The sequence below is a fragment of the Numenius arquata genome, chromosome 14 (genome assembly GCF_964106895.1).
Source record: "Numenius arquata chromosome 14, bNumArq3.hap1.1, whole genome shotgun sequence".
In the NCBI taxonomy this organism is placed as follows: domain Eukaryota; kingdom Metazoa; phylum Chordata; class Aves; order Charadriiformes; family Scolopacidae; genus Numenius; species Numenius arquata.
In genome coordinates this window covers 4,081,404-4,107,553 of record NC_133589.1, presented here as the reverse complement: position 1 = coordinate 4,107,553, position 26,150 = coordinate 4,081,404, and the positions used below count along the sequence as shown (strand labels likewise).

The following is a 26,150-nucleotide window of genomic DNA, read 5'->3' as shown; positions in this document are numbered from 1 at the left end:
CAGACCTGTGCTGCTTATGTGTGTTTACTGCTAACTCTACTGGTGGAGTCCACGCCAAGACTCCAAGTATGTTATCAGGAACATTACCAGCTTTAGTCTGGAACGAGCAGACATCTGACAGCTCCCGGGCGATTCAGTTTGCCAGCAAAGCTCACTCAGATTATATATACTTCAAAATTTGTATTTTACTCCACAGCTATGAGCTCCACAGCAAAGCTGACAGCACTTGCAGTAAAAACATAATCCCAGGCCACAGAATTTATTTGTTTGCCAGAGCTTAAAGTCAAGTGACTAAGCGATATCTGAGGGGGTTGCTTTGGATGTGGTGGGTTCTGGAGAGGACACCACAAGCCACTCCAGCCAACTACTCAGGACAGTCAAGGCTTTTCAGTGACTGAACAAGCCTGATCCCTTCTCTCTCACGTGTGCTCATCTAAGAACATTTTCCACATCCACAGACTAACAGCAGCCTCACCGATACAGGCAGCTCTCTTGGCAGGGGCCACCACCACCTTCTGCATGTTTAGAGGAAGGGGAAGGCCACCTGCCCAACACAGGGCTTTGGGGACACAGACCACTGCCTGCTATTGCTCGAGAGAAGGCTCGTTCACAACACCAAATCCTAAAAGCACATCACTGTCTAGTTGTGGTGGGGAGTTCACACGTAGCTGGAGCACTCAGCTTCTGTCCTCCTCTCAAGATCCACATTTTCTTGTCTGTTTTTATTTTTATTTCTTTGCAAGCAGTCAGTAGAGGGAAAAGAAGCAACCCACATTGCTACACAAAAGGCAAAGCAGGCTTATTTGGCAAAGGAAAGTAACACTCACCAAGTACTTTGCTAATCACTTGCTCACTAACCGTTATCCAAGACTTAAGAGAAGGCACATCACGACCCTAAAAATAGTCTGCAGCACTGCCCAGCCTTGGAAAGCCCCAGCCAGGGTCAGGGCAGTTAAGGATTTATTCCAAAACTGCCAAAGAGACAACCAGTCCTTGAAGTGTATCACAAGAGGTACTCTGATGCAAGAGGAAATAAAAAAATAAAAGTTAAAAAAAAAGCACTGATATCCACCAGAAGAGAACCCAGAAAAAATTAATCTTCCAAAATTATTTATATTTACATCAGTATCTTGAAAAAAAGAAGATCATGAACTTTCACTATTAGAGCAGTAGAGCCAGCTCCAGACTGAACAGAAGCAAGAATGGAGAGCTCTGCCTTCCAGCTGGAAACCTTAAGGCTGTTTAACAAGCAGGGCTGCCATACTCTCCAGCGACTTCCATCCAGCCTGACAGGATTCTTGCTTCGGATAATTTAAAGTATATAAAAAAAGGTTATTGCTACTCTGCCAAGGAAATAAGACAATCTACAGGAGAGAAAGTGCATTCAAAGCCTTCTCTACAAAAACCCACAAGCTTATCGGCCACTACGGGCTATAGACGCCCAAGTACTGAAGGTGTACAAACAAGAGTCCCTGCAATTCCTCCTTCATCCCAGCTTTCTTCCTGCAGCAATTTCTTTCCTTCCCTCTAAAGGCACTTTCTATATTCTATATCCTTACATAGGGAAACACTTCCAGTTTTCCATCTTGACAAACAGAACAGTCCCACAAATACACAACATTCAGAAGGAATTTTAATTAACAAAATGGTCCAGGAAAGGGGAAGGAGAACCCAAAAAAACAGGCCATTGCATTTGAAAGGTTGCATGTCAGTCACTAGGTATGCCTGCAAGCCCATGCACAGGAAACCATTTGGACCTTTGTCAGTGCAGAACTAGCCTCAGCTTCCAGAACCACTTCTACTCCTTTCTTATATAAGCTAAATATTATATACATATATAAAAAAAATACAAACTCGAGTTTGTTATAAAGTGGCTTCTCTCTCTCTCTCCCCCTCCTATGCTTGCTTGGCACATGAACGCATGCAAAGCTAGTAGGCTCCGAGGGCTGCACAAACAGCAGGTTTTGGCAACAAAAAAAAAAAATAAACACAGCTAAAATAGATAAGCAAGATTAAAAGCCACTGAATTGAAAACCATATATTTTTCCAATTGTATAGAATTAGAACTACAGCTACGACTTAAAACGGTAAGAGTCTGTCATCCTCTCTCCCAACTCATGTCAAAGTTCATAGCAGCATAACACGAGATTCCTCAAGAAACATCAAGCCAGTGTTCTCTGCTTCAGGAGTGAGTTCACAGGTCAAAGTTTAGTCTGTCCGAAGGATCATGGGGGGATGCTCACTGTCTTCATCCAATCTAAGGGAGTTGGTTTCATCTTCCAGGCAAGCTCCACCCACGGCACCCAGGTCATCCGTATAGGCTGCGGAGAAAGGAACAATTAGCCGAGAAAGGAACAATTAGCCGGGGGATCAGCAGCACAAACTGAGGATGGAATCAAAGTGAATGATTAGAGCTGAAGTACCAGACATTACTTGCCACAGTCTCATTGGCACCCTGTGTTTGCCTTCATTGTGACTATGATTCCCCAAGCCAAGAGCAGTTTATGATCAAAATTCAACTATTCTGTGTGTGCAATACATATTGGTGCTTTGGGCAGGCTGGTGTTTTCCATAATCTCATGGATTACAGCTGCAGTAACGATGCTATACAGTCTTTCCTCTGAAGTTGAAGCACTGACCCAAGTGCCATATAAAGACAGTAAAAGCTCCGCTTGAAGAGCTGCAGCGTTAACCAAATTCTCCTCCTCTTTATTTAACAGAGCAGCAAAATCAGGCTAAAAGGTCACTGTTCCTATAACGGAACAACAGGAGCACTCAACCTTGCTAAAAAGAAAAGAAAAGGGTGTGTTTATAACTCACATGCTTTGCACAAGGTCTGGGTGCAGAACTCCTGTATGAAATAATTGCATTAGGGCATCTGAAGAACCATTTGGTAGACACTGCAACTATCACTAGAGTAATCAACCACAGTTTGAGATGAAGTTCTACCCAGAAAGCAGCAAAGATGAGTGACCCATCTACAGGAAGCCACCCACAGTTAAGAAAAGCTGGGTGTTGAAGCAGACAAGCTCACGTCGCCACCTAGAACAAAGCAACACGCAGAGGCGCTCTCTGCCCCGTTTCCAGCCTCCTCCTTACCATGCCTTGTGGGTGAGGAAGGCACATATGTACCTTTAGTGACAGCAGCACTGTACGTCTGCGCTACCAATGGCCGGTCATGGGATGCAGACTCTAGGATTTCGTTGGCTGGCTCCATACTGCCATCCAGCCTACCAAGCAGAGAGAGGTTAGCGGGAGAGGTGATCCACCTGGGCATGAAACAGCTTCAGGTGACAGCTACACAAGAATATCTCATCAGACGGGCAAGAATAATACATGTAAACATGCAACAGGTCTCTCCATTCCAGAGGGCTGTCAAGAAGACATCTGACAACACTTCATGTTTAACACTGAAGACACATCAGTGACATGCTTGCCTCCGATATGGCATCAGGATCTAAATCCTAGTAGGTGATTATAGGTAAAAGACTCAAAACAAGAGTACACCATTAAAAACTCCAAACATTCCAATCAGCAATATTACAGTGTCTCTTGAAGCTCTATCCACAACAGAAGTGGTTGCTTCGTACGCTAGAAAACTCTCTAGTGAAGATATTAGAACATTCCAGAGATTAACTTGATAAATGCTTCCCTCTATGAGGCTTCACTTGATCTACAAGTGAAACCAGAGGCAATATCTTAAAACATTCAGATAAATGTATGATTTTTTTTTTTTTACTAGTATTAGAGATTGACCAAAGCTGTAAACCTGAATTATCATTGAGTTACCGGCTATAATTCTATGACTAATCATGTAAGAAACCCGACTATATCACCCTAGCTTCTCCTGACAAACCTTATTAAAAAAATAACAAAGCCTTGTCATATTTTCCTTAATATTTCTACAGCACTGCTGCAGAACATTAGTTGGCCTATATGCAACCAAGTTTAATAAGGACACTGCTAGAGAGAATACTGATAATTTCATAGGCCTGTGAAGTCAGAGTAACATCTCTCTCTCTCATGTCTGTAACCGCTTCATTTATTGATGAAGAGGATGGTGTCAGACGTTTCAAGTTCTTGTTTAAGTAACTCAACTCAAACTGCCAAGTAAGAGGAAACAGGATCATAGAGCTAACAGCGATTGATCCTTCACTGCAATCGGACAGTGTTGAGTTTCTGCTGGTAAAGCGGCGCTTAGTGCAGCAGATACTGGGAAGGCAAGCGCAGGGGGATTCTGAAGTTACTCACTCACATCAGAGGTCTGGAAAAAGATTAGTTTAAAGAAATGAGCTGTTCCGAGTTAGACTTTTGCAGAACAGAACTAAGCTTAAAAACAAACTGGATTTTGCGAAGAGATAAAATACATCAGTCCTCAGCTAATGCGCACTTACTTGTGCTGCTTCATTAGTGTGCATTCTCCTCCTTCTTGGGGGTCCAGGTTGTACATGTAGAGATACCCATCGGCAGCTCCCACCAATAAACGAGGGATCTTCTGGATCCTAGAAAAGTTTAGGGGAGAGCAACAGATATTATACTAAGAACTTCAGAAAACACACCCTTCTCCCTTCCCATGATTTTAAGCCGCTATTTTCCACACTCTCACTTCTAGACAGGGAACATTGTTAACAGTTAGAGAACCTAGGAAAGAACTGTGCATAAAAAAAATAAGGCATAATCACATTTTGAGGCTAATGGGATGCCACAGGAATCAAACAACTTATACATGACCCAGTAAAACAGATTAAGAAGTCGCCATCCTGCTGTCAAGCTTTGTACAACTCCAGAGACAAATATTCTAGTGAGAAGTGTTTACTTATTTCAGAAATGTTACAAGGCTTAATTATTGCTTAAAGGGCGCTTTGAGATCAGGACTGAGAGTACAGACAGGAAGTCAATTTAGCGTAAAAAACTATAAACCCCCCCCCCCCCAAAAATAAGTTTACTACCGCTCAGCTTATTGCTTTGGTAGATGTGCCAACTGAGACCTGCGTTTGGTGAAGACAGAATAAGAATTAGGCTTAGTCTTCAAAATTAACTTTAATGAATGCTATCCTCTTTTAGAGACAAAAATAAAATGAACTTGCTTTCAAAGACTTCTTTAATGGTTAATCTGGATTTTGCAACTCACTAACAACATACAGTATCACCCGCCCCCCCAGCGCTAATGGAAGCAAATGCCACAAGCCCATGGGTCTGTTCTCAACATTCTCCTTTCCAAATTAAAAGGCATCTTTAAACAACACTTAGAAATGGTCTATTCTCACCCAAATACTATGCCTTTCCCTTCTCCCCTCACAGGACCGTGAGTTGTTGGCTCTAACACGTTAGTCTTAAAAAAGGAAGAGGCTTTGAGATGATCACAGGCGATCCGCTGCTCTGTGTACTCCCCACTCTGCTGGGGATGAGGGTACATTCTACAGTGTCAGCCTCTCCGTAGCCCAACGTGGCAACCCAGCGGGGTGGGCAAACACAGGCTCAGTTTCTCTACTCACGTGGCAAGCGCACAGATGTTTTTGTGCCCACAGAAGGGCAGGCGGACTGTAGCAAAGGCTCTACCCTGGTTGAACATCTCTGTTACTTGAGAGGGCAAATAGCTTGTCGAGGCCATCAGCACTTTTCCAAAGTAACCCGTCCAGGTTGTAGGCTCTTCCTGAGGTCTGCAAGTCAGAAGAAAGAAAAAAGTGACTGACTTTGCCTTCACACGAGAGAAAGGTGCGTAAACACTTTGAAACATCTTTTTATTTTTAAAGATATTAAGCAGCTATTTGTTTCTCTTCAGAAATAACTAACACCCTGAGAACTCTGATACACTCCATTTATGCTACAGGGTACAATGTGTCCTACAATACCCTCAGCCTCTTACTTAAGCATGTTTGATTGTAAACTGATACTTCTGCTTATAAAACTAAATTTCATAAGGTTCATTATACAAGAGCAAGATCTACTGAAAAGTGCTACACTTCAAGATTTTATCTACTTGTTTATCACTAAGCAAATAATTGTTTCCAACAACTTACAGAGAAATGCAAGACTGTCCTCTCAAATCATAAATAGGAACATTTTATAACCTGGCACCTTTTAAAGCCCTAGAGGCAGCCAGAAGGCACTGCCAAGACAGCTCTTCCAATATGGACATCAGAAGAGGTGAAACATATATAACTGAAAGTGTTAAGGGCTCTGCATTCCTCTGCCAAGGATGGCCAACTTCTCTTCAGCAGAAATACCTTTTCTATTCACCAGGAGAACAGTACGCAGCTCAGCTGCAGTTGCCGATTCATAAATAACTTCTTATGCCCTTTACTTTAAGAAGTCTGTCCACACTTTGGAGAACTCATCCTGTCGAGTATAATCGATTTTAAAGCCTTTTCCTTGAAAAATCTAAGGCACCTCTGAAACCTACTTTTCTTTCACAGTCTCAAGTTTGAAGATATGCACTGTCTCTGTGTTACTGGACGCAGACAGAAACATGCCATCCATGCTGAAGGCCAACGAACAGATGCTCACACACCTTGGGGGGGAAGAAAGGAAAAACAATGAAGCATTATTTTTGACATTCTAGTACTGTACTATTGGTGTAAAAAGAAAGCTAGTGTTAATTAACTCATGGGAACTGACTTAAATGAGAATATTACTACTCTGTTTTGGTAGGCAGGAGTCTTTCTGCACATTTACCACTAAGGAGCTCCACAACATTCACGCAAGCTGTGCTGTGAGAGCTGGGAGGAACTGTGGCTGCACAGCAGACTCATCTGCTCTTCTTCTCCTGTCAGTGACTGCAGGTGACTCACAATTAAGCCAAGCTAATTGAGAAGATTTCTCAGTCACCACCGCTTTACAAATAAGAAAAAAGAATGTTTCCATAGTAAGCATTCTGAATTCTCTGACACCTTCTTAAAGCACTTCAAGAGCAAGATTCCCATTAGTGATGTTCAATTCTGACGTACACCAGATATGGGGGTCCATTAGTAACAGTTTGAACTCAGTCTTACCTCTGTATAAAGCACAGAGCTACTACTACAACAAATCATAGTACCATTTCACAGTGGCTATCAACGATCACAGCACTAGCAGGATTTAGAACAGAGCAGGAATATTACGTGTACTGCCTCCGATTGCCATAAGAATACAATACATCTTACAAAAGGTGACCCACTTCAAACAAGTTCCCTCACCAATAAATTTTTGAAAGGCAAGAGGGAGTACAATTCTGACAGGATTGATTTGTAGAATAGTCAAGTCCAAAGGAGCGAAACTGGAAGACATTCAAGCTGGAACTGTTATAAGCATACAGGCGGGGAAGAATGAAGATGAAAACAGGCAAAAATCAGGATGCCAGCTCAATTGCAGAACATATGGGAGATCTGCCCTGAGGAATGAGCTTCAGATAATTAGCCCAGTTGAACTTTACCTCTTCACTCCCCTTCGGAATTCAAAGAGTTTCTGTCCCTCTGGAATGGAAAACACTCTTATTACTGTCCCCTGTAGAGAGAAAAAAATAATTTAATTTCAAGTTTGTTCACTGTATATTACCTCTAGTGAGCAGAGTACAACTACAAGCAGTAAACCATTTTGCTGTTAACTTAATAACGTTGATGCACACCACATACAAGCATGAAATATTTATGGAGCTTGTTGGTAGGATGTGTTTGAAGAGTAGAGAAACAACAGGGGGTGGGAGCTACTAATGCAGAGAACAAGCTGCGCATCAAAAACAGCCCTTCTTATCGTATCTCATCATAAAAATGACCACACCAGACAAGTACCACAAGTACAGTCACCTGGGTGTCTTTGTGCCTTTATCGGATGCAACCAGTTACACCTTTATGTTCTAAGCTTATTACTCAAAGAGCAGAGGCTGCAGACCTTCTAATTTATACAGTTTAGATGCCAGTCTTTGGCACATGATGACAAATTGTCCAAGACACTTCTCTCTTCTGACTTTAACTGTCTTGTTTTCATTAGTAAGAGAGCATCAAAACAAGACAACTAATTTCTAATACATATCCTCCACTAAAGGCAGAAACACTTAGAGGATTGCCCTGATTAGAACCAGATTAAAATGTATTTATTTAAATAACCTTATTATCCAACATTTCTCAGCATGAAAGTTGTATCAAATATCATTAACAGCTCTTAACTTAGATTTGCCATTCTAACTGTAAGCCGCCTTTTTTGGCACTTGTCATGGAATTGTGCAGGCTTACTCAAAATGCTTAAAACAAATTTCATTTTTTATCACTGATGGCAAGTCAATAAAAAGGCACCTTACCTTTTCTGATGCAGTGGCAAGTTTAGTACCACTCGCATCAAACGCCAAAGCAGCCAAGGGACTATCATGAGCTGGGATCATATTAGCAGCTCTCTGCGGGAGTGAATCAATAAAACAGAACCTTAGTACAGTACAGGTTAAAAACTACGTTTGCAGCTTAAGGCTGCACGTTTAAAAGCATTCAAGACAAATATGGGTCTTATTTTATGGAAAACAGCTTCAATATTGGTTTCAGTAATTGCTAAGTACATAAAATGATCAGTGAAGCATGTGCATAGAGAGCACAAGCTGTAGAAGGATACTTAAAAGAATTCAAATAGAAATTATTTTACTTTGCTCCACCCATTTGCCCAACTCTACACATCAAATCTAATATTAGTGTCTGTATGTTCTTTGCCGACGTTCTGTGAAATCTGGCTATAAGAGATACTGTGAACTGATGCGGAAGAACCCAAGCGTCTAGTGATTCCTCTCTGAACAAGCTTAAGTCATTTCCAAAACCCGCATCTTTAGAAACAGAAACAGCATTCACAAAATCCTTACCAGATTGATGGTGTCAAAGACTTGTACTTCTCCAATAGTCGCGCTTCCTGGGTAGGCCAGGTAGCAGTTATCATTGTTTATTGATAAAGCACACAGCCCTACAAGGGATGCAGAGACAGAATTAGAAAGAGGCAAATTCCAAGACTTACGCAGCAAAACTACATCTGATTATTATAAAGGTAACTCAAGTTATCCTCACGAGGTATCAACAGAAACAGAACAAGGATGAGTAATCTCAGTCAACCTGCAACATATTTGACTATTCAACATAAGTTTAATACAAGGTGAAGGAAGAATACTAATAGAGCTACAATAACTGATAAAACAGTAGAATTTCCCGTGTCTGCCATGACTCCTAAAGCATTATCCTGATGAAGTCTTTAACTATATCAAGTGCTGGCAAAATCCGGTTTGTATCCCTTCTACTTCTAACATTAAGACACCCACTCTAGGAGACTAAAACACTGAAGACACAGTTTAAGGCAGAGTCTGCTATTTGCTCTCAAAAACCTCACCTGGATCGAACAGCAAGGCTTTAAGACAACACTCTTGTATTTAATTGTTACTTTTATTTGAAAGTGGAGTTAACAACGCTACAGTTCCCTGTAGGAAAGGTCATACATTGACACAGAATGCAGTTTTCAGAGTCATGCGAGCTTCTAACAACACACTCACCTGCGGGATTGGGAGGTGTCTCCCTGATTGTATGTAATACCTTCATGTCTCGTATGTTGTGTATATAAAGAGACTCTTCCAGACATACTATCAGTCTCTAGACATGGGAGAGAAGACGAAAGGCTGATATCAAACTGGAGTTTATATTAATTTATCAATCCTAGAAAAAAACAATTGTATCCGAAATGCAGTAGGTACCTTCCAATAGAGAAAAGGTAGTACCCACCTGATGGGAAGGAATAAGAGTCTGACAGAAGATACACAAGATACACCTCTTGACAAGGCTTCAACCGCGCAATACTACACTCGGTCACTTGAACTGACTTCTCTCAATCACGCTAGTGCAAATTGATTTAAATAAAAATGATTTACATTACTAGTTTAAGTCAGCAAGCCAGAAACCTTCATTTAAAGCTATTTAATTCTTATTCTGTACCTACCCTTCTGTATTTCCTCGCCTCAAGAGGCCAATTCACATGTGGAAATAATTTTCTGCTTTGGCTAAACAGAAAAACATACAAGACTTTTTTTAACCATTTATAGAGCCTATGACTTAATCATAATAGTTTGTGAGAGGCTTTTTATTTATTTTTTAAATTTTAAGTTCTTCAACATCTCATTTACACTTTTGTAGACAACATCTGGATGACTAACAAGATGTTACTCATTTAATGCTACCTCGCTATGGCAGAAATCAAACTCGCCACTGCTTCCCTTATGATTTTAAGCAGGAATCCCATCCTCCCACACCTGATTTTGGGGGCAGGCATGGACACTAAGAAGATTTTCTCCTTCAGCTGCCATTCTCTCTACTTTGAATGAAATAGTTGAAGATAGAGAAGTCTGTATTTGCAGAAGAGCCTACTAATGATTTTGGAAACAGAAAACTAAGGTTCCAGATACTTAACTCAAAACTTCCACTAGTTCAGTGATTTTTTAAAAAAAAAAATTCTCTTTTTAGAATTCAGCAAACTGTTTTTAAAAATACCATAAAAAGTGAATAGATAATAACTTTTAAGTTTAGGCCTGAACAGAAATTGTCAGTTTCACACATTTTCATGTTTAGGATCACAGGGTGATTCACACTGGAAGGAACCTCAGGAGGTCACCAAAAGAAGAGACATCAATCAGTCAGAGGAAGCACCAGAATGAGATCCACAACCCCTTCCCATGTTTTCACCAAGTCAAAATTACTACTCACCTGTCTATTGAGTTTGACAGCCAAGATGGTGTTGGAGTAACTGTAGTTGCAAATCTCTGTCCCCTTCTTAAAGTGACAAACTTTCAGCTTGCGTGGAGCTTTAAGGCTAACTATGGCCACCAGACTACTGGAGAAGAGCCTCTCCACAATGCACACATCTTCTGTGTCAGCTGAAGAGTCACAATAACGAGGGGAGAAAATACAGAGGGAGATTTCAGGGAAGAAGAACAATGCACATCAACAGGAAATACTAAGAAAACATTTTAACACCACAATAATTCTGCCACAACAGCTCAGAGTCAAAGTGGGAAGCAGGACAGGTTTTTAAAGCCGAGAATCTACACAATGAATATTGATTTACAAAGATTTCCCTCTTCCCCCCAAGTTGTCATGCAAGTTTACACTTTAGAACAGTGTCTACTCCCCCCCCGCCCAAGATCAAACATAAAAAAAATCCTCAAGATAGAAAAAATAGCAAACTGTAAGATTCTGGAGTTTGACAATCTTCTCTTGTACCTGCAGATATCTAGGAAAACAAAGGGGGTTTGCGTTGGGTTTTTTTTTTTTTTTTTTTTGGTGTGTGTGTTTTGTTTTTAAAGCTATACCATGCACAGAAAGGTTTTTGATGACCAAAAGAAACACTTGATTATAGAACAATATTGGACCAAGATGGTAGGAGTCCAAGTCCCACCACCCCGGCACATGTTCTTCCCCCAGATGGAGAGGGTTTTACTACTCTCTGCAGCTCTCCCACTGCTACCGGCTACATCTGCCCTTCTGTTACAGAACAAGCAACTCAAGCCTTTGGCCTTGATCCACTGAAACAACCGAACTTTTCAGAAGTCAGTATCTGGATTAGCTCAATGCTTACCACATTCCAAACTGTAAAACTACCAAGCAAAAAAAGCTTATTTCTGAAGGCTTCTGTTTTGGCCAAGAGACACATTAAATAACTGGCACTGTTCTCACCAACAATGACACAAATTCCCTGAAAAAAGTTCTGCCCGACATTCTCAGCATATGACAATGTCATCACTGTGTGACACGTCTGCTTTGAAAGTGCTTTTTCTGGGCAGTTATTTCAAGAAAAAGAACAAAATATTTAATGGTCTACATTCTTTTGAGAGAAATAGCCTCCTTATGGCAAAGGAGCAGGTTTATACTAAGCATTTCAGTATTCTATGCAACATAATCGACTTTTATCTAAATCTCGTATTTAATATGGTACTTTTCCAGAGAAGACAAAACAGCTCACAGAGGCTTTGAAAATTCAATTTCCTCACTTCTGCAAGAGGGATAATGCATTTTAGCAATGACTTTGTTTTCAAGGAATTGTTCTCCATTTTCCTGATGCCTCACGCAACACATGAAAAAGAAATACAAAAAGCCGCTTCAATAAATTTATGCATAGACTTTCAAATGCAGAGGCCCGTGTTCCTTGAACCACACTAGGAACATAACCTGCACTGTAAAATATTTGAGAATCTTTTATCAGCTTTCCATCTAAGCCTGAAGTCCTTCATAATAACGGCATCCTTCAGAAGAGTCAGAAGACCAGCAGAGACTGAAAAACCAGTCCCACTGCTCCCCGCTCCTGGGCAAGCACAGCTTCTTTCCCTGTTTAGGGACAACTGTGTTAAGACACGGATTCCGGGAATCGTTACTCTCCCGGGCAGTCCGGAGAAATGGTATTTCAGAGTAGGAACAGCAGCAGAGATTCAGATGGAAAAAGTGCTGTCCTACACTGCACTGATGGAGGTGCGGCGGCAGGGAAGGCACAGGAGGAAGGGCAATGCCAGGAACTAAGCAAAGATCAAAAAACCCCCAAACTTTCAACAAGGAAAACGCTTAAAAGGTATAGACAATCCTTCAGTCTCACCGTAAAAAGGCTTACTATAACACAGATAGTTACCTTTAGAGAAAGGCTTTGTGATGGGCTTTTAATTAAATTCACTTGAAAAATACAGGATGCACCTCTGTTCCCTTGTTTTCCCCTAACAGGAAGTGATAAAATCTCTTCACAGCTGCCAAGTCATGTGTACTTCCTAACCAGCAGCCCTTCACGTAAAGTACCAGCCTATACTCCACATCGTACATCCAGCTGACCTGAATTAATCATGTTTAGAAGTACTTTAGTTAAGTCCTATAGCAATGCTGTTAATCACAGTTGTTTTTTTTCTTATTTGTATTTTCTCCTTTACACTACATAAGTGAGCAATCCCAGAAACTCGAATTCAAAATACTGTAACAACAAAAAGGACTGCAAAATGATTTAAGTATCAGCAGCGAGAGGAGAACAAGCAAATACATAACGAGATTACAGTTTCATAACACAAGCATGTAGCATCACAGACAAGAGCTGGTTAGAACCAGCTAGATTATGATCAGCTGTGCTTTTATTCCATTTTTAATCCAAGAACATGATGCATGTTATAAGCACTCAATAAGACTTAAAGCACCCTCCAATCTAATACTTATTTTTATGGGGGGGGATCAACCGAGCAGGGAGTTGGGCGATTTGTACAGAGTCACAGCAGAAGTCAGTGATGGGAGCAAAGAAACCTCCCGTTCTTTTCAGTTCTCCCAAACACAAGACAGCTGGGGCATATCCTGTAGTTTACTTTAGACACCTACACATGAACTGGCAGATCAATCCTACAGAAGAGAGGGAGGGGTCCTTAAAAGCGCTCACTCAAAAGAACACAAAGCCCTTAGACCCAATTAAACTAAATTGGGAGGCAGGAGGCACTTGTCCAGGAAGCCTCAAGATACTTTTCCTTGCGGAAAGGAGGTACCCAATACATTGGAAACCCTCCACTCCTGTATCCAGTTTTAAACAGGCACAGTTTGCGAGCCCAAGACTGAAAATTATTTAACTGCATACAAAAAAAAATATGAAGATCTCAAATATTTAGATCTGCCGCATTGCATGCTCTATGAGCAAAGGTCAAGACTGTTTAGACAGGTTCAACCATCAAGTTTTCTACTAAATATTACCTCACACTCTGTGCTCTGTATTTACAGACTTAACAGTCATGGAAGAAAACTTACAATATCAAAGAGGTTAAGCCAATACAGGCATCCCAGAACAGTCTGAAGACAAGACTGGAATCTGCAGGTCTAAATTTCAATCCCAGCTGCCGAATCATAGAATGGTTTGGGTTGGAAGGGACCTTAAAGACCATCGAGTTCCAACCCCCCCGCCCTGGGCAGGGACACCTCCCACTAGACCAGGTTGTTCAAAGCCCCATCCAACCTGGCCTTGAACACCTTCAGGGATGGGGCAGCCACAGCTCCTCTGGGCAACCTGGGCCAATGCCTTACCACCCTCACAATAAAGAATTTCTTTCTATCACTTTATTGCAAGATTTCGAGCAAGGCCAATCCAATTTGTACTTTTTCTTTCAAGGGCTACCTGGAAGAAGCTGTCCTGCGAAGTCCAGTTCAGTCTCTCTTAGCACATTTATTCAGTGTCTCATGTAACAGGAGTCATCTTCATCATGTCTCCTGGAGTGGTATCAGGCCAGCTACTGGAACTGCCTCACATACTACAAAGGTCAGGCACCTAAACTCAACGGCATGAAATGGAATTCAAGCCACCGATGAACCAGTACAACCAGACCATGACTCAAACAGGCAGTTGTAGCTGCAACACAATTTAACCTGACCCACAGGTGCCTACTTTGAACCTCACAATTACTTCTTTCCATTGACTGTGTATACAGAAAAAGGCTGTCACCACAGGTAATAGGTGACCTGAATCACACACACTATTTTCAAGCTTAGGATGCCACAGGGTCAGGTCACTTCAGGAATGGAGTCCGAAGACAACTCTGTGAGTAGCACGGTACTCTGGGATCCTGCTATAAATGCCGACAACACGGCTACTGGTGCCTTCTGTCCACATGGGTTTAGAAGAAAGCAAGGACACTCACGCGTAGCATCCATAGTTTACTTTCTAGCACCTCAAAAAAGGGAAATTTATGAACTGCTGGCAAAACAGGGGATAACACTTCTCCCCCAAGCCTCCCTCCGCTTCTCCTCACATCATAGCTCACTGTGGTCAGTAGTGAGAAGTTATGGGGATTCAGATTATTCACCCTTTTGGATGATTAAACCTGCAGCTATCATGTTAAAAAAGCATTTTTCTAACATCAAATACTAGAATTAAAAAAAAAAAAATAATCAAGGCTTTGTTTTCTTATTTGGTAAAGTGTATTAGTTGTTCTCTGCCCCACTAGCCAGTACAAAGACCCAAAAGACACACCCTCACACCAGTACATTTTTTTTTTTTATGCCCAGCTGCTACATAACTTGGCTATTGGACATAAAATTAGAAAAGCAAAGAGTTCTCCTCATAGCTATTACCAAATTTCATAACATACCAGCTAAATTTAAATACAGAACACTGATATATAGTTTTACCCTGCCAGCAATCAATTGTTCTGTATCTGTGTGATATTGCATCATACACTTAAGGTTCCTCCTATGTCAACTTCAAACAACCTGTGAAAAAATGAAAAGTCTTATTCTTCCCCAAATTAAGCCAACTGAGGGGGTAAAAAAAAAAAAAAGAAAAAAGAAGAAAAAGAAGATACTTACTGCATTCATAGATCTGCTCTAATTTGTCCACCGAAGAAAGAGAGAAGAATTTGTAGCCTGATTTACTGCCAACTGCAAGGGATCTGAAAAAGAAACAAGCCAGTCGGGAACATAAATTAAATCAGCTGTGAATTATCCTTGGACAGATTCTTATCCTATTCTGAAAGTCCAGTTGGGTTAGCTCAGTAAGAAAAGCGATAAAAAACTTGACCGAAAAAGCCAGTTAAGCTCTCTCCACCCTGAAAAGGCCAAACAGCTTCAGAATTACCCCAGGTGTGGAATCCTGAAATGAGAGTTTTACGAAATGAGAGTTCACAGCTTAATGTAAATCAACTGCCCAATTCGTACTGGTGATTTCTCCACACAAACTAAAAGCTTTAGTGTGAAGGAAAGATGATGACTTGAATAATGTAATGCAAACCAATTACATCATTGCCTCATAATGAGGGGTGACCTCCAAGACCTTTTAAACTGGGATTGTCTGGGGATTTTTTGCTCTTTATATTATAACCTTCCCCAGGCACTCTGAAAGAGCTATCATATTAAAAAAAAAAAGAAACAAAAAGGAATTAATGACTGCCAACTCTTAACATTCTCATCATATTCAAGCACCTCCGAAGAACATTGTTAGGTCTCAGTCTTACAAATACTCATGCCAAATCTTTGATCGGAGGCACCCTCTTACAAATGCTAGTCACTGATGTTAAACAGATTTTTAACAATAGTAGAACACGAAAAAACTGACTACAAACCCTGCTTTCCTCCATTACTCCATTTTCACACTTAGCTCACAGACCATTTAATTGCTTTTCCAACCAGAGTCAAAGACAGGTCTTAAATTTTAAGCTAGAAAAACCTTTAGGCTTGTCTTGCATGTCTTTACACATCAAGGCAGCAGACAATGGCACATTCTTATTTTCCCCTCCCCACACAGAGGATGATTTTATGCCACAGAAAGAGAAAATTAACAGTAAATACATTTACACAGAAGTGTTTTAGTATGCTTATAGTTCACGTATTTCTTACTGCCAGGACACATGGAGAAAAACTAATTAAATTCCAATAAAATGTATTTTGATATGCCAAACTGCGGCGAGTCATTCAATACAAGGCTCAAACCCAGCCCTGCCACTCACCCTGCCAAAACACCCTTCTGAACTCAGCGAGACGATTCTCTACAATTCAGATGCACTAATGACTATTTCTGCATTTAGAATACAATACGGATTCCTAGATTTCTTGCTCTTTCTGTGTTTTCCTCTCATGGCCCCAAAGCGAGCCCTTTCTAAACCTCAAGGTACCCAGAAGATTAAAAATTGTTCCTCAAATGGCTTACCCTCTGAAATTAAGATCCCAAGCTACAAAAATCAACTTCTGTATGACTGTATGACCTTCTCTTCTAAAAAAAGAAAAAAAAAATACAACTGGCACAATCCAGTTAAGAAATTATATTTGAGGTTTAAACCTTCAAATTAAAATATGCACCATCCAGGCAAGAGAAGTAAAGCCTCCCCAGATTCAATAACCAAGATATTAAAAAAGTCATATTAGGCTTAGCGACAGAGAAGCGACTATAAAACAAAATTTTGTCACTGCTTCTAAATCACCTTAGAAATACTGAATTTAATTTTACTTCAGACAAAATCGCTACTTTCAGCAGACTAGATCTGATCGGTCGCCAAAGACGCTTCAGTGTTTTTTTCCTCAACTACTTTCGTTCAAATCAATGAAAATCCAAATTCTGTGAAAAAATATGAAACTAATTTGGAAAAAAAAAAAAAAAAAGACTAAGCTAGCTTTTCTTAGATCATCTACTGCTTCCCTCAAAAGAAAAAGTTTAACAAAGAATGACATTAAAGCTGTCACTTCACAAAGGTAAACAAGCACTCAACCGAGCTAAAAATAAATGGAGTCACAAGACTCCTCCAATATAAACTCTCTACAAAAGACACAGGATGATTTCCTCACGGAGAATTCCACACAGCGGCTATTTCTCAGTGTATTACTTGGCAAAAACTGATTCCCGCATTGTACTTCAGCTTTAAACACAGAATATTGCTGTATCACTGTTTTACTGACAGTATCGCCGAAACCAGTAAGCAAGACCATTTTTCTTGTCCTACCCACTACCTATACCTCATTTAAATAAGCTTTAGACAATGGCAAAAGTGGCTTACATGATAAAAATCATTAGACTGAGTACAAGCCAAAATGAAGAAGCCCAGAACGGACCTTTCCAGCCATGGCAACTGCTTTCTGTTATTTCTTTCAAGATCAAGGTGATGAAGTCACAAATCATTTGTTTACACAGAACAGCTCGAGTCAGGATAATTAAATCCATTTCAGTATATAAACATAACTGCAAAACAACCCATTTTTCTTCTAAAACAGAATTCTTGGTTTTGGAGGGTTTGGTTGTGTTGGTTTTGCTTTTTTTTTTTTTTTTTTAAACGTACTCTCAAATTACTTCTTATGAAACTATTGGAAAAGGGCTTTTTATATGTAATAAGAGAACTCACCAGGCTGCGTTACACCAGCATAATCATAATGATTTAAATCCCCCATCTTCCCCCGCACCGATATTACACTTAAGCCCTTAAGACACCTGATAGCTATCTAAATGATCAAATCCCACAAAACAAGTATCTAGCCAAAATTACCTCACCTCCGAAAAAATGTGCAGCCATATGGGGAAGAAATATGATCAATAAGCCATTCAGCCCTTGCTCAAATAAGACAGTGGCCAACAAGAAGCTACTGTAGTTAATCAGAACCTCCTTTTACAGTGTGGGTGTTATGCTTTATTATCACCAATTTTCAGAGGCTGGTGAGAGACTGAAATTGAAAATAAAAATCAATACCCAAGAAATTTGCTTTTTTCTTCTAACATTATGCTACACACAGGTGGTTTTTTAGCTTTATTATGTGTAGCCTCTATTACACACCTTAGATTGTAGACTTTGAGCTATTTCACCATCAAGGTTGTCTACACAGTACAAAATTACCAATATAGCTGTGATTTATGAAACTGCGTTTACCCCCTTTTTTTACCAAAGATAATACTGTAGTCTGATCCAAGACTACATAAGTCTTGAGAGCACTTTCAAGAGCGGCTGTCATAAATAATTAAAACTAACCTCATCAAGGGAGCAGTGTTATGAGATATTTCACACACTCATTTCAAGATGCTGACATTCACTGTAAGTGCACTCACCTAGAGTGGGAAATCAGCTGCTTCAATCTCTCTGGCTCTTTAGAAACAAGTTTTTTCAGATGGGTTAGAATCGTACAGGTTTTCTTTTGCTTCTTTAATATGCATACAGAAAGAAGAAAACCAGTTTTTCCCTTTCTGTATCATAGGGGACCTTAACTCTTAATCAGAAAGATCCTACTAGGGCCAGCTCTCAGATTAAAATAAATTGCAGCTGCAGTGTAAACACAACTCCAGAAGTCATTACTACTTTAAATAACTAGTTAATTAAACTACTGTCATTATGATCCAGTCTCATTATATTAATGCTCCACCTCATTTCAAAACCAATGTAAATTTCCAAAGACAAAACGTTTTGTGAACAAAGGCTTATGATGAAGAGGGGGAAAATAATAGCAACGAAAGAAAAATCAATGAAACAACATAAGAAAAGAATTACGGAGGAAGTTCAGTTTGCTTTATTTCCCCCTCCCAAACGTCTGCTGACACCAAAGTCATAACATCTTGCAGACACGTCTTAAAAGAAAGGTCAAGAATGTCATTATTTTGGACATAAGCTAAATATAGAAACTCATACATTCAACAGATTTATCAGCAACACTCTGACAACCCACAGGACATTTTCCCCTTGTTCTTATACTAAAAGAAAACTAATACAAACTTAAATCTCCTTCACCAGAAGGAGCCCACACTTGCTTGCCAATTAACATGTAGCAATAGGCTGGGACAACAGAAAGTTCATAATCCAAGTAAACATCAGTACTCTCAGGCCAAATTCCTGCCCAGATTGTCACACGCAGAGGAACAGTTCCTCTGGCAAGGCCACCTCAGCTGCTATCGCCAGTGCGACAACAGCAACGAACCAGACACACGATTGCTCCTCTCGGCTATCTCCCCCGAGCACGAGAGCTAGGATATCGCTCTTCCCTTCCTTTTTTTGCTTTAGTTTTAAAGCCTCCTTGGAATAAAGAGCTCTCCTGTCCTCAAGGACCACGGGTGAACAACACCTGGACCTAGGAGAAACAGAGGAAGAGGAGCGAGCGCTCAGCACCTAACCCTTTTTCCTCTCACCACAAGCTGTTTGCTACAGAGATCCCAATAACACGTGGTAAGGGAATTATAATACAACTTCCGCAACACGGAGCATGCTATACAGCTTCGGAACTATAAGCATTCGCTCAGAACATAGAAGCGAACTGATCTGGGCCAAAAAGGGTAGAATCAAATCAGAAAGAACAGATATACAGATGGATTCCTGTGACGTGCTAACTCCGTGCACAGATGAAAGCTGAGACTAAAGAAGCCCTCGCAAATAAGGCACGCACCAGCGTTTTCATCAGAAATCCAGATGCAAGGCTTCGCTTTGCCCTTTCATCAGGAGTCTGTTTTCAAAACTACAGCGACTATTTTGTTTCCCAGTGCTATCACTTGATTACTTTTTTTTAAAAAAGGCAGCTAAGACTTCTCTACAATCTGTCAACTCGCAGCATTTCACCAGTAGGTTCTTTGAGTGGTTTGGGGTTTGGGTTTTTTTGGTGTAAATTGAATCTGAAGACCATACGACTTAAAAAATTAAGTTCTTCGAAAGGCATTTCTCTGGGAATATTTGTTTAACAATTTTAAGACAGAAAGTCTTACCTATTTTATGGATACATGTAAACTTTGAGATCTGGAAGTTATGCTTTGGGGAAAGAGTTACATACTTCCACGATATTAACGCATTTCCCTTACGGGTTTTAAAGCTTGTATGAGTTTGTGAGGTGAATTTAGTTTTTCATAAATGTATCCACGCTCAGTTTTAGTAGCAATCCCCGAAATAACAGAAACAGCACTCAGGTTTAAGTTGTACTTCTTATCAAAGCATATATCCTTAAAGATTTCTAACTACTAAACCGTACCTAACACTGAGATCATCTACAAGTTTCTCCTGCACGGTTTTGCTTGGATACCTGAATTCTGATCACTTTTAATCTTCAGGCTGGAGCTTCTGCCTCCCAATCAGAGAACGCCAGTCATGCCCAGTTGCGCAATGATTGATTCACTGGGTAAAAGGGCTAGGTCCAAAACAAGCAGACCAACATCTTCTGAAAATGACCTTCTGTAATGTTTTCATTAAGTAAAAACATTGTATCAAAGAAAAACCACAAACCAACCACTTCTGCTGCATTATAGGTGGAGTGTTTTCAGGCAGAGCTCCAGTCCCAGGCAATAATTCAAAACTCATGTAAATAAAGCTTAGGGCAATATGGTATAAAAAGGCAAGACAACACTTGCCATAAAGTAGATACTATTCCAAGAGACTGTCACTACATACAGCATTCATGAATGAAAATTAAAAAAAGTTAAGACTGGGTATAAAAAACAAACAACTAAAAGCCAGATAAAGGATATCTGCTTCAGTCACCAAGGATTGCAACAACTGGAAAAAGCAACAGCAACTTCTATGTTGACAACATTCTTCTAACTACCAGCAATCCAATTTCCCAAGACTAAAAGCCACCACGAAGCTCATCTCCCTCCTACAAGAGACAGTAAGTCATTACCAAGCCTTCATAAAGCCTAGGAAAAGTTAGCTCCATACTTATTTTTATAGGCAATAAGTTCCATCTTTTCCTAATATAAGGCAATTGGCTCTGCTGTCCAGGCAAGTAAGACACATTTGAGCATGAGCTGAACTGACACCTTGTTAAGTTGAAGGTAAAAAGCTTTAAATGCAATAACAACAATGCACCCATGTCATTTATTTTCCAGTTTTGTCTGTCAGCGTTTTTTCTAATTACCGAAGCACACCTTAAAACATGATGCGAGCTCTGCTTTACTGGGAAGACGTAAACAAAGCTTGCCTTTCATATACTGGCTGAAAGAATATGCATTTGTTTACCTTGCCCTTCTGGAAAAGGACTTCAGTTTCTTGTAATATAATTGAAAATAAGCAAGCTTTCTGAGGCCCTGCATGGGAAAGCATAATTCATTCCAAATAAGTCCTTTTCAGCTCTTCTCACCCAGTAAGTGGTGATGATCTAGATATCCAGAATAGTATACTAATTTCACTGAATTTCACTGAATTTTTTTAGAGTTGGAAGGGACCGTATAGATCATCTAGTCCAACTCCCCAATGAACCCAGAGAGCTGACTTTTTGTTTCTCTATTCAAACAAGAAACTAAGAAAGATCACAGGTGGAAAAAAAAAAAAAAATCAACCAAATAAACTTTAGCATAAAGAACCTACACAGCCACTAAATTCTACTCACTTTAAGAACTAGAATGTGACACAGTCAACACATCAGTCAAGTGTTTGTAAGAAGCTGCTTGCAAAGATGTCTGCAAGATTTATTGTTTTATACTTACTATTTTTCTTGGAGAGATTTCTTTGGAGACACTATTAGAAAGAAGAGATACTTACTCCACACCATCCAACCACCTCATTTTTCTCAAGGTAAGTGGCCTTTTATGTTATTCTCACAATTTTTTGGAAAAAAAAAAAAAAAATCAACAGGAGCCTTTTTCTATTTATGTTGTTTCTAAAAACAGATATCTGAAAATGCAAAAGCACGCCAAGATGACACAAAATACTTTGTATCCCAAGACTTTGACTTACAAAGATATATGGGCCAAGTCTGGGGATCACATAAAAAGATAAATCAAATCATCACCAAAATTCTCTTGTCAACTAATCTAAAGTCTATACAAATATCTATATTTATCTCTTTAAATCTACTTGCACAATGGGCATTAGAACGCAGCCATAGCACAGAAACTGAAGAATGCTTCTGGATATTTACAAAAATGAAATGGGAAAAGTAGCAAAGTAGCATACACAGTTGAAGATTAGCAAGAAAGAAATCATTAGCCACTTGTCTCCCCCCCCCCCCAACCTCAAAGTTAAAAAGGAATCACACGTCTTTCTTCAAGGAAGAGTAATTTCAAGGTGTACAAGACAAAGACCACCTAGATAAGCCTATGTTACTTTTGCTTTCTTTTTACTTCTGTCTTGGGTTTGTTCTCAAGTCAAGCCTGCAGATCTCTTGTTCAGAAGAGATTTTTTTTTTTTCGGTCACAACTCGGTGACCTTTTAAATATGTACAGCTCTCCATAAAGGTAAGAAGCAACTGAAAATAGGCAGCTGCTTTAAGGAAGGAGAAATAGTAAAGCTTTTAGATCACCAAGTTGGACAGCAGTTTAACCTAAAAAACCTAATATAACAACCTTCGTGAACTGCAAAAGAAAGAGGTGACAGATTTCCTTTTATTTCCTCCCTATTATGACTTGTTTTATCTAGTAATAAGTAAAAAATGGATGGTATCTGAGCAACACATGGGTATGTTTTATACGCACAGTGGTAGAGCAAGCTCTATATGGCACTCAATGAAAAAAAGTGAAAAGTAGTTGCAGACAGTTCCCATATGCTGCAGTACACGCTGAAGACAGTCAAAGATCTCTCCTAAGGACAAGATATTGCTGCTTGTGAAACGAACAAGTAAGTTGTTAAAAGAAAAAACCACCACCACACGTGTGGATTATGCTCTGTGATGCCAACCTGAGATCACTTCCTCTTACTCACATCCTAAAACAAAACTCCTCCTTTCTGAAGTACAAGTTCTTTCGGTTATTGCCCCCCGGTTTCATCTCTTAGGTATTTAAGACAGTCCTTCTGCCTAAAAATCCTTCTTCAAAGGAACTTTAAAGTGCTCCAATTCCAACTATTAGGGATGTCTTAAATTGAAAAATATTGCTTTTTAATATCCCATATAAAAGCTAATACGCATTAATCTAAATATGTTGCAGCAGTTAAATAAATTGCAAGATGTGCAGCATGAACAATCTGACCCTTTCTAGAACTGAAACACGAATAAGTGCAATTTCAACAACTACATGAGAAAGGCCTCTCTTTCAAAAAATCAAAGCCAAAAGAAGCATGGGCTTATAAAAACACCTTTAAGGCTAAGGCATACTGCTTCAACGCAGACAGCAGGTGAAAATAAAAAAGCCGTACAAAAAGACAGCTACAATGAGATTTCAGATGAAGTCTTTGCATCTTCTGGAACACCCAGGTCTCCGTGATATCTCAGTCTCCCTGAGACTGAGATGTCACGGAGGCTGGACGATGATGAAGGCTGGACATCATCAAGAAGCAGAACCAGCCCTCCCTCCCCTTCCCAAAGCAACAGCGAGCAATGATCCTAAGTACAAGAAGGAAACGCTCCCCAGGGCAACAACCCGGGGGAGGGAGAAGGCAACGTGCTGCAACCACAGCTCAAGCGGCCCATCCACCCTCTTCTGCCTGTCCCTCCGAGGGCGGCCTCACACCCCGCAGCTCCACGCAGAAGCCGGAGGGGAGAGAAGGGGGAGTGATCCCCCTCATGGGGACCCCGTCCCCACTCTGTGGCAGCGAGGGCAAAGGCCGGCACCCACGGGAAGGGCTGGCACCAGGGCGGAGGGGGGGGGGAGATCCCACCAGGCCTCCTCCAGCGGCCAGGCCTCCTCAGTGTCCCCCAGCCGCGGCCCTCTCGGGCCGGGCTCCCCCCACTCCAGGCCGGGCTCATCCCCCCTCAGGCCGGGCTCATCCCCCCTCAGGCCGGGCTCATCCCCCCCTTACGTGTTGTCCTGGTTGAAGTTGGCGAAGAGCAGATGGCCGCTGCCGGCGTCGCCGCTCTGACTGGCCAAGTTCATGGCGGGACGGCCCTCGCCACCCCCGTCCGGCGGGGGTAGGGAGGGGTTGGGGAACGCCTCCAGCAGGCAGCGCACCTCAGCCCCGGCGGCCCCGGCCCCCGCCGCGCACCCGCGGCCTCCTCATCCCCGCCGGCCCCTTGTTTACGCTGCGGGCGGCGGAGCGGCCCCGCGCCTGCGCCTGCGCCGCCCCCGCCCCGTCGGCCCCCGCCGCCCGCCCTCCTGCCGGCCACCGTACCCCCGCCGCGCATGCGCCCGTCCGGCGGGGCGGGAGGGGCCGCGCATGCGCCCGGGCGCTGGCGCCGAACTCGGTTGGGAGAAAGGGGCGGGGCAGCGGCGCTCTGAAGCTAAGCAGGGCCCGCGGGGGTCGGCGGCTGGGTGGGTGACCAGGTCACGCGGCGGTCCCCGCCTGTCCCCTGCCTTGACCACCACCGCCGCCGCCACGTTACTGTCGCGGTCCCTACAGACCCTGCACGGTCAAACCTGCACGGTCTGCGCCCGCCGGCGCCTCTGCAGTTCTGCTTCGTGCCACGGGAGGTCCCCAGGGCTCAGCAGATGGGACAGCAGGGGACAGAGAGCTCCGCTCTTGGGAGAGCTCACAACTGAGTATCGTGGCCGGGGGTCCCATCGGCCTTTGGGGGTCCCCAGCTCGCAGGACAGCCAGGCGTGGGCAGGAGACAGTGTCAGAGCGAAGGGTGTCACAGATTCAGGGGGAATAAAATAAACTGCAAGCAAAAAAAAAAAAAAAAAAAAAAGGGAACTGAACTAGGAATGTCTGGCAACTGGGTTGAAATCAAGGCTTAGTCCTAAAAAGAATTAATTTCGGAGAAATGAGCCGTGCTGGGGAGCACGGGGTGTTTGGGGTTGGTGCCTCTGGGGCCGGCTCATCTGTGGGGGTTGGTGAATGGCACATATGCAGCAGCGGGGAGCGATGGAGGAACCTCCTTCACCAGCCCCCAGCCCCCCTCGATGTATAAGGGACACTCTGGGCTCCCCCACATTTAACCTCCTTCCAGTTGCTGGTGTGGGGACCCCTCCGAATGGCTTAAAACTCAAGTGGCCCTGCCCCAGCACCCTGCTGCCCTGTGTCCACCCCCACAGTCACCCCTGATCCAGTCCTGCCCCACATGCTACCCCCCATGCGAGGAGGCACATCCATGCATCCCGTAACTCCTCCTACCCATCCAAAGTTCCTTCTCTCACGGGGAAGTTTTTCCCACTAAGAGATGGCAGATTTTAATCTCAAATGGTCTCTTTTCTTACCCGCTGGCTCCAGCAGCTTAACGCGCAGGAAAACCTCCCTCCCCGGTGTGCTGCCAGGGGAGCCCAACGCCACTGTCGTAGCACCCAAAGGTACAGATATTCACACCGGTCACAGCCAGGGTCCTGCTGGGACCCATCATCGGGAGTGGGGGACAACGCACAGAGGTCTCTCCAGCTATGGGAATCCTGCAGGGTTTGGGACTTTGCGTATTTTGGGAAGGAAGCAGTCCTGGGCTTCGTGACCCATTCCTCCTCTAAAGTAAAACTCTGCAAGACCCCCCCATTTTGGTGACACTACAAAAAATGTCACCGCGTTCAGGGGACCCCTGAATCTTAGAAACTCTCCTTAACATCATTGCAATTACTCAGATCTTTGCAAGAAGGTGGGAAGAGTACCAGGAATGGAGGAGGAAAGAAAAGCAAGGATGTGAGGGGAGCTGCCATGTGGGGACAGGACGCGTCCCAGCGGGGTACAGGTGGTGTGATCATGGACATCTCCACATCCCACCATCAAGCAGCTCCCAGCTGCCTGCGATTCTCCGGCCGCCGGGTTTGGAGGCAGAGCTGGGGCTGAAGCCATTCCCCAGCACGATGCGCGAGGCTTTGGTTGCCATAACAACTGGATTCAGGCTTCAAAAATAGTAACTTATTTTTCATTCAATTTGCCTTTTGCCCTCTGAGACAGATCTATTTCGGGACTGATGGTTCGCTTCAGG

At 42.1% G+C, this 26,150-nt stretch overlaps 1 protein-coding gene across 2 annotated transcripts; it reads right to left on the bottom strand.

Annotated features, from left to right (window-relative positions):
- Positions 1-738: 738 nt before the first annotated feature.
- WIPI2 (WD repeat domain, phosphoinositide interacting 2) lies at positions 739-24,353 on the bottom strand. 2 transcript variants are annotated; one of them, XM_074158318.1, is made up of 12 exons: positions 24,101-24,353; positions 15,294-15,376; positions 10,692-10,861; positions 9,491-9,587; positions 8,816-8,913; positions 8,273-8,365; positions 7,412-7,482; positions 6,404-6,511; positions 5,496-5,660; positions 4,395-4,502; positions 3,100-3,230; positions 739-2,321 (listed from the first exon to the last, which is right to left on the bottom strand). In XM_074158318.1, the coding sequence occupies exons 1-12, from the start codon at positions 24,172-24,174 to the stop codon at positions 2,209-2,211; spliced, it is 1,311 nt and encodes a 436-aa protein (XP_074014419.1). In that variant the 5' UTR covers positions 24,175-24,353; the 3' UTR covers positions 739-2,208. The 2 variants fall into 2 exon arrangements, with proteins under 2 accessions (XP_074014419.1, XP_074014420.1); XM_074158319.1 differs by having other exon boundaries at positions 1,080-2,321; positions 3,133-3,230; positions 24,101-24,331.
- Between the last annotated feature and the right edge of the window lie 1,797 nt (positions 24,354-26,150).

What these genes read in the sequence shown, in the direction of transcription:
- WIPI2 (XM_074158318.1), bottom strand. Translation starts at nt 24,174, where the DNA reads ATGAACTTGGCCAGTCAGAGCGGCGACGCCGGCAGCGGCCATCTGCTC. An exon ending in ACACTAATGAAGCAGCACAA is followed by an intron (nt 3,231 to 4,394) that starts GTAAGTGCGCAT and finishes TCTGCTTGGTAG; the next exon opens with GCTGGATGGCAGTATGGAGC. An exon ending in TTCCTCACCCACAAGGCATG is followed by an intron (nt 2,322 to 3,099) that starts GTAAGGAGGAGG and finishes CTTTCTCCGCAG; the next exon opens with CCTATACGGATGACCTGGGT.